This window comes from Salmo trutta, chromosome 18, assembly GCF_901001165.1.
Source record: "Salmo trutta chromosome 18, fSalTru1.1, whole genome shotgun sequence".
Lineage (NCBI taxonomy): Eukaryota > Metazoa > Chordata > Actinopteri > Salmoniformes > Salmonidae > Salmo > Salmo trutta.
Genome location: NC_042974.1, coordinates 2,339,064 through 2,358,203, shown reverse-complemented (window position 1 = coordinate 2,358,203; position 19,140 = coordinate 2,339,064). Strand labels below are relative to the sequence as shown.

At 43.5% G+C, this 19,140-nt stretch overlaps 1 protein-coding gene across 2 annotated transcripts in view; it reads left to right on the top strand.

Moving 5' to 3' along the window:
• Positions 1–66: 66 nt before the first annotated feature.
• Positions 67–19,140, top strand: part of ascc1 (activating signal cointegrator 1 complex subunit 1) — a 31,217-nt gene continuing 12,143 nt past the window's right edge. Inside the window, exons 1-9 of one of the 2 annotated variants that reach the window (XM_029697509.1) lie at positions 68–314; positions 627–735; positions 2,637–2,734; positions 3,289–3,467; positions 3,858–3,991; positions 5,323–5,442; positions 6,543–6,667; positions 12,123–12,190; positions 17,134–17,277. In XM_029697509.1, the coding sequence (XP_029553369.1) occupies positions 197–314; positions 627–735; positions 2,637–2,734; positions 3,289–3,467; positions 3,858–3,991; positions 5,323–5,442; positions 6,543–6,667; positions 12,123–12,190; positions 17,134–17,250 (1,068 nt within the window). In that variant the 5' untranslated portion in view covers positions 68–196 and the 3' untranslated portion in view covers positions 17,251–17,277. Of the gene's footprint in view, positions 315–626; positions 736–2,636; positions 2,735–3,288; positions 3,468–3,857; positions 3,992–5,322; positions 5,443–6,542; positions 6,668–6,974; positions 9,268–12,122; positions 12,191–17,133; positions 17,278–19,140 lie in introns of those variants that run through there. The other variant, XM_029697510.1, reaches the window with a different exon arrangement.

Here is a 19,140-nt window from a genome sequence, read left to right as displayed (position 1 = left end):
TTGGCGCATCATTAATTGGTTGCGAGCGCGGAATGTCTATCCATGCAGTTTAGAGATCAGCGACCACGTAACCAGCTGGTTACTTTACGTCAAACTGCCGTATGTCGCAAAACAGCCTAACATCCCACACGTAGTTGGCAGCTACTATTCACTACAGTATATATCGTTTTATTTACTATTCAAGATAACTGCTACAATGGAAATCTTACGTCCATCATTGATCAACATAAGTGGAAGAGTATACAGAAGAAATACCATAAAAGAAGACCAGTATGAAGAGGGGGAAGAGGACGACTCCTACATGGGACCACCAGGTAGCTAGGTCCTCAGTGCTAGCCATTCTACCTCAGTGGTGCTAGCTCCCTACAACCCCAGCTAACTATAGCTAGCTAGCTAGCTAGATAAGACCAATGGCTACAATACTGTACAGTACTACCAGATTATTGACTTTATTCTACTGAGACTTAGCTAGTTATAGTTGACCAATTGACCACCACATTGTGTTGTGGGATACTTGTCTCCTCTAAATGTAGCTGTCTCCTCTCCTATTTGTCCCTGCTGCACCTATTATGGAACACCAAAATGTTCTTTCCAATCTCACAAATGCACTTTGTTGTTTTGATTAGCAAGTGAACAGTTTGATGATGAAGAAGAAGAGTTCTGTGACAGCCACTCCATAGAACAGACTGACAAAGGTTTCAACTGTGCCATTGATGTCCCAAGTGTTCTTTACAAGTGAGTTACAAGCACCATGTAGGCTATGTACCCTAAATGGCACCCTATTATTGACTGTATGTTTTGTTTAGTCCATGTGTAACTCTGTGTTGTTGTATGTGTTGAATTTCTTTGCTTTATCTTGGCCAGGTTGCAGTTGCAAATGAGAACTTGTTCTCAACTAGCCTACCTGGTTAAATAAAGGTGAAAAAAATAAATCAGTGCACTACTTTTGACCAGAGCCCTAAGGGAATAGGATGCCAGTTGGGATGTACTTCATGAGTCGATGACTGCATATGAGGTGTTAGTCCATTTTAGAATCCGGGAGTAGATGACCCACACTCTCGTCTCTAACGTGTGAGCTCAACATTTCCGAACCGTCCCATTACAGATGAAAATGTTGATTAAACCTAATTTGGACTTACTTTACCCGTTGTCCACAGGGAAGTGTTTTTAGCCCGACTTTCAGTACGCTGGTCTGTATATGGTTCTGTTGGTTTGTAGTTTCAATACTTCACGCAATTCGCATGCGACGTAAACATTTAGCACAATATGTAAACAATGGCCAAGTGTAACCGTACCAGAGACCGAACGTTGCCGACTTTTAATTTGCAGTAAGACGCAAGCACTTCCAGCTGATTGCGAGGAAACGTGGTTCAGTCGACAACGTTTGGCTACGTGCCATGCATCAGAAGATTGAAAAAACATACACACTTTGCCCGTGCTCATTTCACATACACTATATCTACAACAGTATGTGGACACCCCTTCAAATTAGAGGATTAGGCTATTTCAGCCACACCTGTTGTTGACAGGTGTATAAAATCGAGCACACAGCCATGCAATCTCCATAGACAAACATTGGAAGTATCATAGGATGCCACCTTCTAACAAGTCAGTTTGTCAAATTTCTTCCCTGCTAGAGCTTCCCCGGTCGACAGTAAGTGCTGTTATTGTGAAGTGGAAACGTCTAGGAGCAACAACGGCTCAACCGCGAAGTGGTAGGCCACACAAGCTCACAGAACGGGACCGCCTAGTGCTGAAGCAGTCAGAGCTGGTCTAGCCTGCTTTGGTGTGTATTGTTCATAACTGAGATTCCAGTTTATTTGTATTTATTTTTTTCGTCTGTCCTCGGTTGCAACACTCACTACTGACTTCCAAACTGTCTCTGGAAGCAACGTCAGCACAAGAACTGTTCGGGAGCTTCATGAAATGGGTTTCCATGGCCGAGCAGCCGCACACAAGCCTAAGATCGCAATGCCAAGCTTCGACTGGAGTGGTGTAAAGCTCACTGCCATTAGACTCTGGAGCAGTGGAAACGCGTTCTCTTGAGTGATGAATCATGCTTCACCATCTGGCAGTCTGACGGACGAATCTGGGTTTGGCGGATGCCAGAAGAACGCTACCTGCCCCAATGTATAATGCCAACTGTAAAGTTTGGTGGAGGAGGAGTGATAGTCTGGTGCTGTTTTTCATGGTTCAGGCTAGACCCCTTAGTTCCAGTGAAGGGAAATCTTAATGCTACAGCATACAATGACATTCTAGACAATTCTGTGCTTCCAACTTTGTGGCAACAGTTTGGGGAAGGCCCTTTCCTGTTTCAGCATGACAATGCCCACGTGCACAAAGCGAGGTCCATACAGAAATGTTTTATCGAGATTGGTGTGGAAGAACTTGACTGGCCTGCACAGAGCCCCGACCTCAACCCCATCAAACACCTTTGGGATAAATTGAAACAACGACTGTGAGCAAGGCCTAATCGGCCAACATAAGTGCCCGACCTCACTAATGCTCTTGTGGCTGAATGGAAGCAAGTCCCCACAACAATGTTGCAACATCTAGTGGAAAGCCTTCCCAGAAGAGTGGAGGCATCAAGGATATGGTGTACTAACCAGAGAAGTGTGTGTGGTTGTTTTTAACAGATACATCATCGGAAGGAAAGGAGAGACACGTAGAAGGCTAGAGGCAGACACAAAGACAGACATCAACATTCCAAAACAAGGAGTGGAAGGGCAGATTGGTGAGTGGTGTTTTATTAGCGGAGAGACCAGTACCTCTGGTCCAGGGCTTGAGCCTTTTTCAGCCTTCTTAAAGAAGGGACAGGCCACACGTAACGCCCTGGACCAGAGCTTGGAGACCAGCCCAAACCAGAGGTCTATAGTAACGATACTGTTGCAACACTGTAGCCTGGTCCCAAATTATGACTCTTTGTGCTGTCTCACCAACTCCTATGGGCGGAATTACAAGACATTTTCATGTTTTTATTTTATTTAACCTTTATTTAACTAGGCAAGTGATTAACAATGACTATAGGAGTTCACTATGCAAGCACAAACAGATCTGGGACCAGTCTAGCAAAACTCTCCTTTCTCTACCTCTGGGAATTTCAGTGATTTTCTGTCAGCAGTCAAGTCATATTAATGAGTCAGCCAAGAACGCGGGTCCAGCAACCACGCTAAACTTAAGACTGAAGCATTATTCAGGAACCTCTTCTCCCAAGGGCTAGAATCATGGGATATCAAAATAAAAGTCTCACATTTACAGTCACACAATAACGGTCTCACATTGTTCCAGTGATCACTGGCTCCCAGAAGGCCGCGGTGTCCTCTGCCGTGACTCGTGTCGAGCTCCTGGTGCAGAGCTTTCGCAAGAAGCAGCCGTTCACCCACTTCCTGTCGTTCGCTCTTAACCACCCTCAAGTTCAGGATGGATTCCTGAGGTTTAAAGAGGAGGTGTTGGAGCAGTGTTCTCAGGTAAGGAAGAGTGTGTGTGTGTGTCAGTGAGTGCGTGCGTGTGTGTGTGTGTGTCAGTGAGTGCATGGCGGATGGGAGGGATGACAATCTGTAAAATGGTGCAGAATATTCTCCAACTGCAGTTTGAGATTTGACTCTATTCCATTCATGTTTATATTGACTGAATAGCTATCAGAGATCTTGGGTCCCTGTTTAAGTTTCTCTGGTTGTCTGGTTCTGGGGTTAAATTGTGCAGATCTAGGATCAGTTTCCTCTTCCCCCAATACTAATCTCAACCATTAGTGGAGGAAATGCAAAACAGACCTAAGATCAGTGTCTAGGGGCAACTTCACCATACAGCGTTTCTCTGTGCGGTCAGCTCATCTCAGGTCTCTCTCCTCTCTTGTTAAGGACCACGGAGTAGATGGAAGCATCTTCCAGAACCCTGCTAAGCTCCATCTAACAGTCGGCACCCTGGCTCTGCTGAACGACCTGGAAGTGACCCAAGCATGTAAACAACTCCAGCACTGTCAGGACTTTATCAAGTAGGTATGACTGACTGACAACTGGGTCATGTTCATTAGGAATCAAACAGATGAAAACAGACTGAAACAGGGAGGGACTATCCCTATCTAGATTGTTGGGATTGTATAGACATTTGAGTTGGAGCCAGGAACACATATTATGTTATGTAACACACATTATGTTATGTCAAGTAACACATTATGTCATGTTATGTCATGTTATGTAACACACATTATGTTATGTCATGTTATGTTATGTAAAGTAACACATTATGTCATGTTATGTAACTCATGTTATGTCATGTAACACATTATGTCATGTTATGTAACACACATTATGTTTTGCCATGTTATGTTATGTCAAGTAACACATTATGTTATGTCATGTTATGTTATGTCAAGTAACATGTTATGTCATGTTGGTCACACTGGTCACCATAGCAGCACCCACCTGTAGCACGCGCTCCAGGAGGTAATCTCACTGGTCACCCCCAAAGCCAATTCCTCCTTTGGCCGTCTCTCCTTCCAGTTCTCTGCTGCCAATGACTGGAACGAACTACAAATATATCTAAAACTGGAAACACTTACCTCCCTCGCTAGGTTTAAGCACCATCTGTCAGAGCAGCTCACAGATCACTGCACCTGTACATAGCCCATCTATAATTTAGGCCAAACAACTACCTCTTCCCCTACTATATGTATGTATGTATGTATGTATGTATGTATTTATTTATTTATTTATTTTGCTCCTTTGCACCATATTATTTATATTTTAACTTTGCACTTTCTTCCACTACAAATCTACCATTCCAGTGTTTTACTTGCTATATTGTATTTACTTTGCCACCATGGCCTATTTTTTGCCTTTACCTCCCTTGTCTCACCTCATTTGCTCACATTGTATATAGACTTGTTTTTCTACTGTATTATTGACTGTATGTTTGTTTTACTCCATGTGTAACTCTGTGTTGTTGTATGTGTCAAACTGCTTTGCTTTATCTTGGCCAGGTCGCAGTTGTAAATGAGAACTTGTTCTCAACTTGCCTACCTGGTTAAATAAAGGTGAAATAAATAAATAAAAATAAATGTTATGTAACACACATTATGTAATGTAATGTAATCATGTTATGTCATGTTATGTCATGTAACACACATTATGTTATGTCAAGTAACACATTATGTTATGTCATGTAACACATGTTATGTCAAGTAACACATGTTATGTCAAGTAACACATGTTATGTTATGTCAAGTAACACATGTTATGTTATGTCAAGTAACACATGTTATGTTATGTCAAGTAACACACATGTCATGTTCTGTCATGTAACACACATTATGTTATGTTTCAGGACCATCACAGAAGGGAAGCCTCTCCCGCTAGAGGTCACAGGGATTGAGTACATGAACGATGACCCAGCCATGGTGGATGTCCTGTATGCCAAGGTCCAAGTGAAAGATGGTTCAGACAAGTAAGAGTCTGGTTCCTTCTCTTGAGGGTTGGATTCTCTCATGTCTCTTTCTTTAACCACAGTTTGTACCACAGTGACCCTGGCTCCTTGAAAAGCACTATATACAGTGCCTTAGGGAAAAGTATTCAGTATTCAGACCCCTTGACACAGCCTTATTCTAAAATGGATTAAATACAACAAAAAACCTCTGCAATCTACACACAATACCCCATAATGACAAAGCGAAAAGTTTTTTTAAATTATTTGCAAATGTATTAAATAAAAAATGGAAATACGTTATTTACATAAGTATTCAGACCCTTTGCTATGAGACTCTAAATTGAGCTCAGGTGCCTCCTGTTTCCATTGATCATCCTTGATATGTTTCAAAAATTTGATTGAAGTTCACCTGTGGTAAATTCAATTGATTGGACATGATTTGGAAAGGCACACACCTGTCTATATAAGGTCCCACAGTTGTCAGTGCATGACAGAATGCCCTTGAGTGGCCCAGCCAGAGCCCGGACTTGAACCTGATCGATTGAACTCTGGAGAGACCTGAAAATAGCTGTGCAGCAACACTCCCCATCCAACCTGAGAGAGGTTGAGAGGATCTGCAGAGAAGAATGGGAGAAACTCCCCGAAAACAGGTGTGCCAAGCTTGTAGCGTTATACCCAAGAAGACTCGAGGCTGTGATCACTGCCAAAGGTGCTTCAACAAAGTACTGAGTAAAGGGTCTGAATACTTATGTAAATGTGATATTTCAGTTTTACATTTTTAATACATTTGCAAACATTTCTAAAAACCAGTTTTTGCTTTGTCATTATGGGGTATTGTGTGTAGATTGTTCAGGGGGGGAAACAATTTAGTCCATTTTAGAATAAGTCTGCAACGTAACAAAATGTGGAAAAAGTCAAGGGGTCTGAGTACTTAACGAATGCACTGTAAATACCATGTAGTTTTACAGTTGACTTTTTTAATGACAGATTGAGTGACAATTAGTACATTAACATGATGTTCATCATTAGGATGTCAACAGTGTGAGAGTTGCTCCCAGGTAACAACAACTAACTCTTGTGTTGACTGTCTGTGTTGACTGTCTGTGTTGACTGCTGTGCAGGCTGCAGGCCATTGTGGAGCGGCTGGTGGACCACTTTGTTTCCTCAGGGCTGATGGTCAGAGAATGGGACAGAGTGAAACTGCACGGCACAGTGATGAACACTCTGTTCAGGAAGGATGCTTCAGGTAGGATGAAGAAAGTGGTTTTGTCTATGGCCATCACTGATGTGTGTTTATGTGTATTGGCGCTTCAGCTTGAAAACAAGGACGCTTACTAGAGGTACAAACACACACACACACACACACACACACACACACACACACACACACACACACACACACACACACACACACACACACACACACATACTTGAATTGAAAATGCTAAATAAGTGTCACTGTTCTCTCAAAGCAGGCTTTCCACTGTCTAAAACTGACCCATAGTATCCTCCTAATAATGTGAGCCTGTTTCCCTCATTCTCCTCCCACTCAGAAAGATGGACATTAAGTCAGAGTCACTGGACACAGTCAGTCAGCATAAAGATGGACATTAAGTCAGAGTCACTGGACACAGTCAGTCAGCATAAAGATGGACATTAAGTCAGAGCCACTGGACACAGTCGGTCAGCATAAAGATGGACATTAAGTCAGAGTCACTGGACACAGTCAGTCAGCATAAAGATGGACATTAAGTCAGAGTCACTGGACACAGTCAGTCAGCATAAAGATGGACATTAAGTCAGAGCCACTGGACACAGTCGGTCAGCATAAAGATGGACATTAAGTCAGAGTCACTGGACACAGTCAGTCAGCATAAAGATGGACATTAAGTCAGAGTCACTGGACACAGTCAGTCAGCATAAAGATGGACATTAAGTCAGAGTCACTGGACACAGTCAGTCAGCATAAAGATGGACATTAAGTCAGTCACTGGACACAGTCAGTCAGCATAAAGATGGACATTAAGTCAGAGTCACTGGACACAGTCGGTCAGCATAAAGATGGACATTAAGTCAGAGCCACTGGACACAGTCAGTCAGCATAAAGATGGACATTAAGTCAGAGTCACTGGACACAGTCAGTCAGCATAAAGATGGACATTAATTCAGAGTCACTGGATATGGAGTCAGTCAGCATAAAGATGGACATTAAGTCAGAGCCACTGGACACAGTCAGTCAGCATAAAGATGGACATTAAGTCAGAGTCACTGGACTCGGAGTCAGTCAGCATAAAGATGGACATGGAGTCACAGCATAAAGATGGACATGAAGTCAGTCAGCATAAAGATGGACATGGAGTCAGTCAGCATAAAGATGGACATGGAGTCAGTCAGCATAAAGATGGACATGGAGTCAGTCAGCATAAAGATGGACATGGAGTCAGTCAGCATAAAGATGGACATGGAGTCACAGCATAAAGATGGACATGGAGTCACAGCATAAAGATGGACATGGAGTCAGTCAGCATAAAGATGGACATGGAGTCACAGCATAAAGATGGACATGGAGTCACAGCATAAAGATGGACATGGAGTCACAGCATAAAGATGGACATGGAGTCAGTCAGCATAAAGATGGACATGGAGTCACAGCATAAAGATGGACATGGAGTCAGTCAGCATAAAGATGGACATGGAGTCAGTCAGCATAAAGATGGACATGGAGTCAGTCAGCATAAAGATGGACATGGAGTCAGTCAGCATAAAGATGGACATGGAGTCACAGCATAAAGATGGACATGGAGTCACAGCATAAAGACGGACATGGAGTCAGTCAGCATAAAGATGGACATGGAGCCACAGCATAAAGATGGACATGGAGTCAGTCAGCATAAAGATGGACATGGAGTCACAGCATAAAGATGGACATGGAGTCAGTTAGCATAAAGATGGACATGGAGTCAGTCAGCATAAAGATGGACATGGAGTCACAGCATAAAGATGGACATGGAGTCACAGCATAAAGATGGACATGGAGTCAGTCAGCATAAAGATGGACATGGAGTCAGTCAGCATAAAGATGGACATGGAGTCACAGCATAAAGATGGACATGGAGTCACAGCATAAAGATGGACATGGAGTCACAGCATAAAGATGGACATGAAGTCAGTCAGCATAAAGATGGACATGGAGTCACAGCATAAAGATGGACATGGAGTCAGTCAGCATAAAGATGGACATGGAGTCAGTCAGCATAAAGATGGACATGGAGTCACAGCATAAAGATGGACATGGAGTCACAGCATAAAGATGGACATGGAGTCACAGCATAAAGATGGACATGGAGTCACAGCATAAAGATGGACATGAAGTCAGTCAGCATAAAGATGGACATGGAGTCACAGCATAAAGATGGACATGGAGTCACAGCATAAAGATGGACATGGAGTCAGTCAGCATAAAGATGGACATGGAGTCACAGCATAAAGATGGACATGGAGTCACAGCATAAAGATGGACATGGAGTCACAGCATAAAGATGGACATGGAGTCAGTCAGCATAAAGATGGACATGGAGTCAGTCAGCATAAAGATGGACATGGAGTCAGTCAGCATAAAGATGGACATGGAGTCACAGCATAAAGATGGACATGGAGTCAGTCAGCATAAAGATGGACATGGAGTCACAGCATAAAGATGGACATGGAGTCACAGCATAAAGATGGACATGGAGTCAGTCAGCATAAAGATGGACATGGAGTCAGTCAGCATAAAGATGGACATGGAGTCACAGCATAAAGATGGACATGGAGTCACAGCATAAAGATGGACATGGAGTCACAGCATAAAGATGGACATGGAGTCACAGCATAAAGATGGACATGGAGTCACAGCATAAAGATGGACATGGAGTCAGTCAGCATAAAGATGGACATGGAGTCAGTCAGCATAAAGATGGACATGGAGTCACAGCATAAAGATGGACATGGAGTCAGTCAGCATAAAGATGGACATGGAGTCAGTCAGCATAAAGATGGACATGGAGTCTCAGCATAAAGATGGACATGGAGTCAGTCAGCATAAAGATGGACATGGAGTCTCAGCATAAAGATGGACATGGAGTCACAGCATAATCACATTAGTGAAACAGACAGACACCTGAACACACCACCCCATGTCAACAACATGATGTAGCAACAACCATAACAACAACAACCCCTAGATTTTACATGTAAATGTATTTTATTTAACCTTTATTTAACTAGGCAAGTCAGTTAAGAACAAATTCTTATTTACAATGACGGCCTCCCAAAAGGCAAAAGGCCTCCTGCGAGGACGGGGGCTAGGATTAAAAATATATGAAATAAAAAATATATTTTTATAAAATAAAATGTTTATAAAAATAAATTAACGTTTTTATTTTTCTCAGCAACACATGACAACAACATGGCAGCAGCACAACATGGTAGCAGCACAAAACATGGTACAAACGTTATTGGGCACAGACAGCACAAAGGGCAAGAGGGTAGAGACAACAATATATCACGCAAAGCAGCCACAACTTTCAGTAAGAGTCCATGATTGAGTCTTTGAATGAAGAGATTGAGATAAAACTGTCCAGTTTGGGGGACTTGAATTTGCTTTTAATTAAATGGCTGTTTTAAAATGTTTTGTATATGGACCACATGTTGTGAGATTATTATTATTATTATTAATAGTAATATAATACGTTTGCTGTTTTTTTAGATAGCATTGCAGTGTTACTGTAATTCCAAAAGTGTACATTCAGATTTTATTTTATATTTTTATTTTTTTTAGGCTGCTGGTTTTGAGATTATTTCAGTCGCTCGCTGCAGTGAACTGAGAAGAGGAGCGACCCAGTCCCTGTTCCTGTAGTAGTAAACAGAGTTTTAGTGGACGCTCTTGGACAGACCCCATCCCTTTGTCCTGTGCTCTTGGACAGACCCCCTCCCTTTGTCCTGTGCTCTTGGACAGACCCTCCCTTTGTCCTGTGCTCTTGGACAGACCCCTCCCTTTGTCCTGTGCTCTTGGACAGACCCTCCCTTTGTCCTGTGCTCTTGGACAGACCCCTCCCTTTGTCCTGTGCTCTTGGACAGACCCTCCCTTTGTCCTGTGCTCTTGGACAGACCCTCCCTTTGTCCTGTGCTCTTGGACAGACCCCTCCCTTTGTCCTGTGCTCTTGGACAGACCCCTCCCTTTGTCCTGTGCTCTTGGACACTCAGCTGGCCAGCCCTGTGTTGTTGGCTAGTCTTTCAGCTGGCCAGCCCTGTGTTGTTGGCCAGTCTCTCAGCTGGCCAGCCCTGTGTAAACTCATGCGTGAAAGAACTAGGGCTGGACTTGATCCACGGCCAACTGAATGAAACCCCTTGTCACTGCTGTTGGAAAACACTCTGTCCTGTTGCACACAAACAGAGTTGTGGCCAAAGAGAGAGCGAGTGGGAGGGGAGGGAGGGTGGGAGAGAGAGAGAGCGAGAGAGAGGGGAGGGAGAGAGGGAGAACGAGAGGGAAGGGAAGGTTACTATTGGTTCTGCTCTTGTTGTTGACTAGGGGAATTGCTCAGAATGCAGTGTTTTAGTTACGTCACTGCTGCATACCAGATGAATGGTCAGCATTATGTTGTTAGAATCACAGCTATTACATAAAAGACAGGGACATTGACAAGTCAGGGTGGTGGTGGTGGTAAGGCTGTCATTTGTTTTGTGTTTTTCAGAGAGAGAGAGAGAGAGAGAGAGAGAGAGAGAGAGAGAGAGAGTCATTCATTTAGGATCATATCTCCCAGTACAGTTCATAAGGATATCCACCTTGTTTGAACAGTGTTGTAATAAACGGTATGGTTGACGGTGAACTCCACTAAATCTCGTTAACCCACATTTTTGATTCCATAAGTAGAGTTGTCCACCTAATACACTAGATGTGTGTGTTTTGTTCATTAGGGTCAAAGGACCTTTTTGAAAGCTCACCTTTTTGTTCACCAAATCTGTATTTTGGATGTAAATGACGTGTTCTAAGTGTCCAGACACCTTTTTTTACTTGGTTGTGAGAAATATACCCCACCAGCGATAGACTTCCTCATGCTCGTTGTGCAGAGGCTCAGATAAAACACCAACAAAGGCTCCAAAAACACCCAAATATATCTATTTTGGAAACAACAACGCTCTCAGTATCAGGGTTTACCCGTGGTGCTCAGGGTTTACACGCGGTGCTCTGGGTTTACCCGTGGTGCTCTGGGTTTACCCGTGGTGCTCTGGGTTTACCCGTGGTGCTCAGGGTTTACACGCGGTGCTCTGGGTTTACCCGTGGTGCTCTGGGTTTACCCGTGGAGCTCTGGGTTTACCCGTGGTGCTCAGGGTTTACCCGCGGTGCTCTGGGTTTACCCGCGGTGCTCTGGGTTTACCCGCGGTGCTCAGGGTTTACACGCGGTGCTCAGGGTTTACACACGGTGCTCTGGGTTTACCCGCGGTGCTCTGGGTTTACCCGTGGTGCTCTGGGTTTACCCGTGGTGCTCAGGGTTTACACGCGGTGCTCTGGGTTTACCCGCGGTGCTCTGGGTTTACCCGCGGTGCTCTGGGTTTACCCGCGGTGCTCTGGGTTTACCCGCGGTGCTCAGGGTTTACCCGCGGTGCTCAGGGTTTACCCACGGTGCTCAGGGTTTACCTATCTTTTGTTGTGTGTTTTCCAGCCGAAGCCGCAGGAGGAAGGCAGAACATGAAGGAGCGGGAGGCCTTCGATGCCAGGAACATATTAAAGGTCAGAGGTCAAACACACCAAACAAATAAACATCCTGGTGGTACCTTTTACCTGAGTGTGTTGTCTGTCTCATAGGACATACTTTCTCTCCTATATTGAGCAATAATATGTTTTTGTCGGTTATCTTTATTCTTGACTATTACGCCCATAATATTTTGGGTGGAACGACTATTCACAGAAGCAATAGGAACATTCCAGGAAAACATAAAGCCTTCCGGGGCTTACATAATACAGTAAGATTTAGCAGACTCACTCACTCAGTGAGATTTATTTAGCAGACTCACTCACTCAGTGAGATTTATTTAGCAACACTCATTCAGTCAGTAAGAGGGTAGACAGTTCATTCAGTCAGTAAGATGGTAGGCAGTTCATTCAGTCAGTAAGAGGGTAGGCAGTTCATTCAGTCAGTAAGAGGGTAGACAGGCAGTTAATTCAGTCAGTAAGATGGTAGACAGACAGTTAATTCAGTCAGTAAGATGGTAAACAGTTCATTCAGTCAGTAAGATGGTAGACAGTTCATTCAGTCAGTAAGATGGTAGACAGACAGTTAATTCAGTCAGTAAGATGGTAAACAGTTCCTTCAGTCAGTAAGAGGGTAGACAGTTAATTCAGTCAGTAAGATGGTAGACAGACAGTTCATTCAGTCAGTAAGATGGTAGACAGACAGTAAGATGGTAGACAGACATTTCATTCAGTCAGTAAGATGGTAGCCAGTCAGGTAGGTGATGCAACAATACCTCTGGCTCTGTTCCATGTGGATTAGCTGCCCTCTGGTGGTAAAATGTAAAAACTACAAGAGTATATTCCTGGTGTGGTCTGTCTGAATAGAGCAGTGCTCTAGTCCTGGGCCCAGTTTTTCCAAAGTTATCTATCTGGATTTAGCCTATCAGGATATAATATAATAGGATTAAATACATATAAATATTATGAATCTAACAAATTAATAATTGACTTGAATGGGGACCGTTCTGTCCACTTGAATGGGGACCGTTCTGTTCGTTTTGGGCTCCCGAGTGGCCCAGTGGTCTAAGGCACTGCATCTCAGTGCTAGAGGCCGTCACTACAGGTTCGAATTCAGGCTGTATCACAACCGGCCGTGATTGGGAGTCCCTTAAGGAGGCGAATAATTGGCCCAGCGTCGTCCGGGTTTGGCCGGTGTAGGCTGTCATTGTAAATAAGAATTTGTTCTTAACTGACTTGCCTAATTAAATAAAGGAAAAAATCTGTTTGTCTGTCTGTGTCTGTCTGTCGGTCTGTCAATGCTTTTAATACTTAATACCATCCGATAGGCAAATCCAGATTACTTTAGAAAAACTGAGCCCTGGGGGCCCAATGCACTGCACAATTTAGTTTTTGCCCTCGCGCTACACACCTGATTCCACTAATCAGCTCATCATCAGGAACATGACTAAGACACACTGGAATAGAGTGTTGATTGGACTTGAAATATATTCCTGACAGACAACTCTAAAGTCCCAGCCAACCCAACACGCTGGGTTTGATCCCTCCAACCAACCATAACTGAAAAGATCAATGACATTTTATTATGCTTAAGAATTTAGAATGTTATGAGTTGTTAGAACTGGGAATCAGCCTCCATTTCCTCATTCGGTCCAATGATCAGTGTCTTCACAAAGTATTCACACCCCTTGACATTCTCCACATGTTGTTGTGTTACGTCCTGAATTTAAAATAGATTAAATAGAGATTTTATTTGTCACTGTTCTACACACAATACCCCAGAATGTCAAAGTGGAATTATGTTTTTTGAATTATTTTACAAATTCATTAAAAAGGAAACGCTGAAATGTCTTGATACTCAATACTCAATAAGTATTCAACCCCTTTGTAATGGCAAGTCTAAATAACTTTAGTAGTAAAAATGTGCTTAGTGTTTTATCATGATTTTTGAATGACTACTTCATCTCTGTAACCCACACATACAATTATCTGTATAAGGTCCCTCAGTCGAGCAGTGAATTTCAAACACAGATTCAACCACAAAGACCAGGGAGGTTTTCCAATGCCTTGCAAAGAAGGGCACCTATTGGTAGATGGGTGAAAAGAAAAGCAGACATTAAATATCCCTTTGAGCATGGTGAAGTTATTCATTACGCTTTGGATGGTGTATCAATACACCCAGTCATTACCAAGATACAGGTGTCCTTCCTAACTCAGTTGCCGGAGAGAAAGGAAACCGCTCAGGGATTTCACCACGAGGTCAATGGTGACTTTAAAACAGTTACAGAGTTTAATGGCTGTGATAGGAGAAAACTGAGGATGGATAAACAACATTATAGTTAATCCACAATACTAACCTAGTTGACAGAGTGAAAAGGAAGCCTGTACAGAATAAAAATATTCCAAAACATGCATCCTGTTTGCAACAAGGCAATAAAGTAAAACTGCAAAAAATGTGGCAAAGAAATGAACTTTTTGTCCTGAATACAAAGCGTTATGTTTGTGGCCAATCCAATACAACATGCTTGAGTACCACTCTTCATATTTTCAAGCATGGTGGTGGCTGCATCATGTTATGGGTATGCTTGTCATCCGCAACGACTAGGGAGTTTATGATTTAAAATAAACGGAATAGAGCTAAGCACAGGCAAAATCCTAGAAAGAAACCTGGTTCAAATTCACATTTCAGCAGAACAAAAACCTAAAACACAAGTCCAAATCTACACAGGAGTTGCTTACCAAGAAGACATTGAATGTTCCTGAGTGGCCTAGTTACAGTTTACTCAAAAATCGCCTTGAAAATCTATGGCAAGACTTGAAAATGGCTGTCAAGCAATGATCAACAACCAACTTGACAGAGCTTGAAGACTTTTGGAATGTGCAAATATTGTACAATCCAGGTGTAGAAAGCTCTTAGAGATTTACCCAGAAAGACTCACAGCTGTAATCGCTGGGTGATTCTAACATGTATTGACTTAGGGGTTTAAATACTTATGTAAATTAGATATTTCTGTATTTCATTTTCAATACATTTGTAAACATTTCTAAAAGCGTGTTTTCACTTTGACATTATGGGGTATTGACTCAGGCAGTTGAAATGATCTAATCAATGTATATTAAATGTGTTTTGTTTTTTACAAATGTAATATTCAAGTGGGCTGTCATGTGCCTTTTTCTGAGGAGTGGCTTCCGTCTGGCCACTCTACCATAAATGCCTGATTGGTGGAGTGCTGTAGAGATGGTTGTCCTTTTGGAAGGTTCTCCCATCTCCCCAGAGGAACTCTGGAGCTCTGTCAGAGTGACCATGGGGTTCAATGGAAACAAGATGCATCTGAGCTCAATTTTGAGTCTCATAGCAAAGGCTCTGAATACTTATGTGAAACATTTCTAAAAAACAGTTTTTGCTTGTCATTATGGGGTATTGTGATGTCATTATGGGGTATTGTGTGTCGATTTGATGAGGAAACTGTTGTATTTCATCCGTTTTAGAATAAGGCTGTAATGTAACAAAATGTGGTAAAAGTCAAGGGGTCTGAATACTTTCCGAAGGCACTGTGTACTGCGTACCCTATTCCCTATGTAGTGCACTACTTTTAACCAGAACCCTATGGGCCCTGGTCAAAAGTAGTACAGGGAATAGGGTGCCATTTGAGAAGCAACATGATAAGAATGTCCCTGGAGAGTCTCTGGCAGTACCATGTGTTCCCTATAAAAAAATAAATAATAATGTTTCACCTTTTATTTAACTAGGCAAGTCAGTTAAGAACAAAATCTTATTTACAATGACGGCCTACATCGGCCAAACGCGGACGACGCTGGGCCAATTGCGAGCCGCCTTATGGGACTCCCCAGTCACGGCCGGTTGTGATACAGCCTGGAATGGAACCAGGGTCTGTAGTGATGCCTCTTGCACTGAGATGCAGTGCCTTAGACCGCTGTGATACAGCCTGGAATCGAACCAGGGTGTCTGTAGTGATGCCTCTAGCACTGAAGATGCAGTGCCTTAGACCGCTGTGATACAGCCTGGAATCGAACCAGGGTGTCTGTAGTGATGCCTCTAGCACTGAAGATGCAGTGCCTTAGACCACTGTGATACAGCCTGGAATCGAACCAGGGTCTGTAGTGATGCCTCTAGCACTAAGATGCAGTGTCTTAGACCGCTGTGATACAGCCTGGAATGGAACCAGGGTCTGTAGTGATGCCTCTAGCACTGAGATGCAGTGCCTTAGACCGCTGTGATACAGCCTGGAATCAAACCAGGGTGTCTGTAGTGACGCCTCTACCACTGAGATACAGTGCCTTAGACCGCTGTGATACAGCCTGGAATCGAACCAGGGTGTCTGTAGTGACGCCTCTACCACTGAGATACAGTGCCTTAGACCGCTGTGATACAGCCTGGAATCGAACCAGGGTCTGTAGTGACGCCTCTAGCACTGAGATGCAGTGCCTTAGACCGCTGTGATACAGTCTGGAATGGAACCAGGGTCTGTAGTGATGCCTCTAGCACTGAGATGCAGTGCCTTAGACCGCTGTGATACAGCCTGGAATGGAACCAGGGTCTGTAGTGATACCTTAGACCGCTGCGCCATTCGGGAGGCCCTAGTAACCACGGTAACACCATCTTTGAGAGAGAGGGCTCATAGTTTTGTCATTCTGTTGATGGTTGTGGAGTGGAATTTAAGCAGAGTAATGTTTTTGTTTTCCTGTAGTTGTATCTATATAACCAGAACCAACATCCAAACTCTGTTCCAGTTCACAACACGGACATGTAGGACTACTTCAAGTTTAAACAGGAGATTCACATAACAATGTTAGTAGTGGTTTCCCAGGGTGTGTCGCAAATGGCTCCCTATTCACTATCTAGTGCACTTCTTCTGGTCAAAAGTAGTGCACTATATAGGGAACATGGTGTAATTTGGGATACACAATAACACTCAGATTAACAGTACTGTTCTAACTCTCTTGTCTTGTTCTTAATGTAGAGTTTTGGGTCGTACCATTTTGGGGAGTTTGATCTGAATGCTGTCCAGATTTCCCAGAGGTATTCTACTGACTGCACCGGCTTCTACACCTCAGCTGGCCTTCTGAACTTCTCCTGAACACCTCTCCCCTGAACGTTCACTCAGGTACAGTGGAGCTTGAGAGAGAGAGAACACAACAGTGGTTTTTACACTGATTACCTTCACTGTAAATTGTTGTACATTTTAGGTGGTCAGTTTGAAGTAATTTACAACTTTTTTGACAGTTGTTTGACAGACGAGATAAATCTCAGCAAATATGATTAATTTCCTCAAATATCAGAACCGTAAATCCCTCTTCAGGCAGGAGATCAAAGCACTATACTGTTGGCCAGCAGAGGGCTCTACCAGGCTCTATTATACTGTAGAGGAGGCAGGAAATCAAACTGTTGGCCAGCAGAGGGCTCTACCAGGCTCTATTATACTGTACTGGAGGCAGGAAATCAAACTGTTGGCCAGCAGAGGGCTCTACCAGGCTCTATTATACTGTAGAGGAAACAGGAAATCAAACTGTTGGCCAGCAGAGGGCTCTATCAGGCTCTATTATACTGTAGAGGAGGCAGGAAATCAAACTGTTGGCCAGCAGAGGGCTCTATTGTCTGTCACTCCCCTGTCAGTGCTGTTGTCTGTCCCCCCCTGTCAGTGCTGTCGTCTGTCACTCCCCTGTCAGTGCTGTCGTCTGTCACTCCCCTGTCAGTGCTGTTGTCTGTCACTCCCCTGTCAGTGCTGTTGTCTGTCACTCCCCTGTCAGTGCTGTTGTCTGTCACTTCCCTGTCAGTGCTGTTGTCTGTCACTCCACTGTCAGTGCTGTTGTCTGTCCCCCCCTGTCAGTGCTGTTGTCTGTCTCCTTGTCTTGCCCTTGTCTATACTGCTGTCACAGTCTGCTCTGCTCAGCTCCATTCACTTCCCCCTGTCCTGCCCTCAGAGAGATGTTCTGCTGCCTGCTGCTTGCTTGGCATGCCATGCAGGAGGGCAATATCTACCACCGAGTGCACTTGGCTAGCTTTGTCAGCTCAAAGACACTCATTACTAGCATACTGTAGCAGCTAACACACACACACACACACAGAGACACACACACACACACACACACACACACACACACACACACACACACACACACACACACACACACACTGGTCCTTCTTCCTGGAGTCGTGTCAACAGCAACGATTAGACAGGGTTATGTAAAAGCCCCCAGCCAACACAGCCATCCTACCGAGCATCAGAACATTGATTGTGGCACTGTGTTGTGTCTATAGAATGTATCTTTTCAACCCTCCTCCTCAGCACACAGAGGCCTCCGAGACAGAAGAGAAACATTCAGAAAGTATTCAGACCCTTTTCCCACAGTTGGTTATGTTACAGCCTTATTCTAAAATGGAGTTAATTGGTTTTTCCCTCGTCATTCTACACACAATACCCCATAATGACTAACCAAAAACAGGTTTTTAGAAATGTTTGCAAATTTTCGAAAGAAAATAAAACCCTGAAATATCCCATTTACTTAAGTATTCAGACCCTTTAATCAGTACTTTGTGGTAGCAGCTTTGGCAGCGATTACAGCCTCGAGCCTTGGGTATGACACTACAAGCTTGGCACACCTGTATTTGGGGAGTTTCTCCCATTATTCTCTGCAGATCTTCTCATCTCTGTCAAGTTGGATGGGGAGCGTTGCTGCACAGTTATTTTCAGGTCTCTCCAGAGAGGTTCGATCGGGTTCATGTCTGGACTCTGACCGGGACACTCAAGGACATTCAGAGACTTGTACTGAAGTCACTCCTGCGTTAGATATTTATGGGGTATTGTGTGTAGTTTGATGAGGAAAATAAATCATTTAATCCATTTTAGAATAAGGCTGTAACATAACAAAATGTGGACAAAGTCAAGGGGTCTGAATACTTTCCAAATGCACTGTTTGGCCCAAATGGCACCCTATTCTCTATATAGTGCACTTCTTTTGACCAGGGC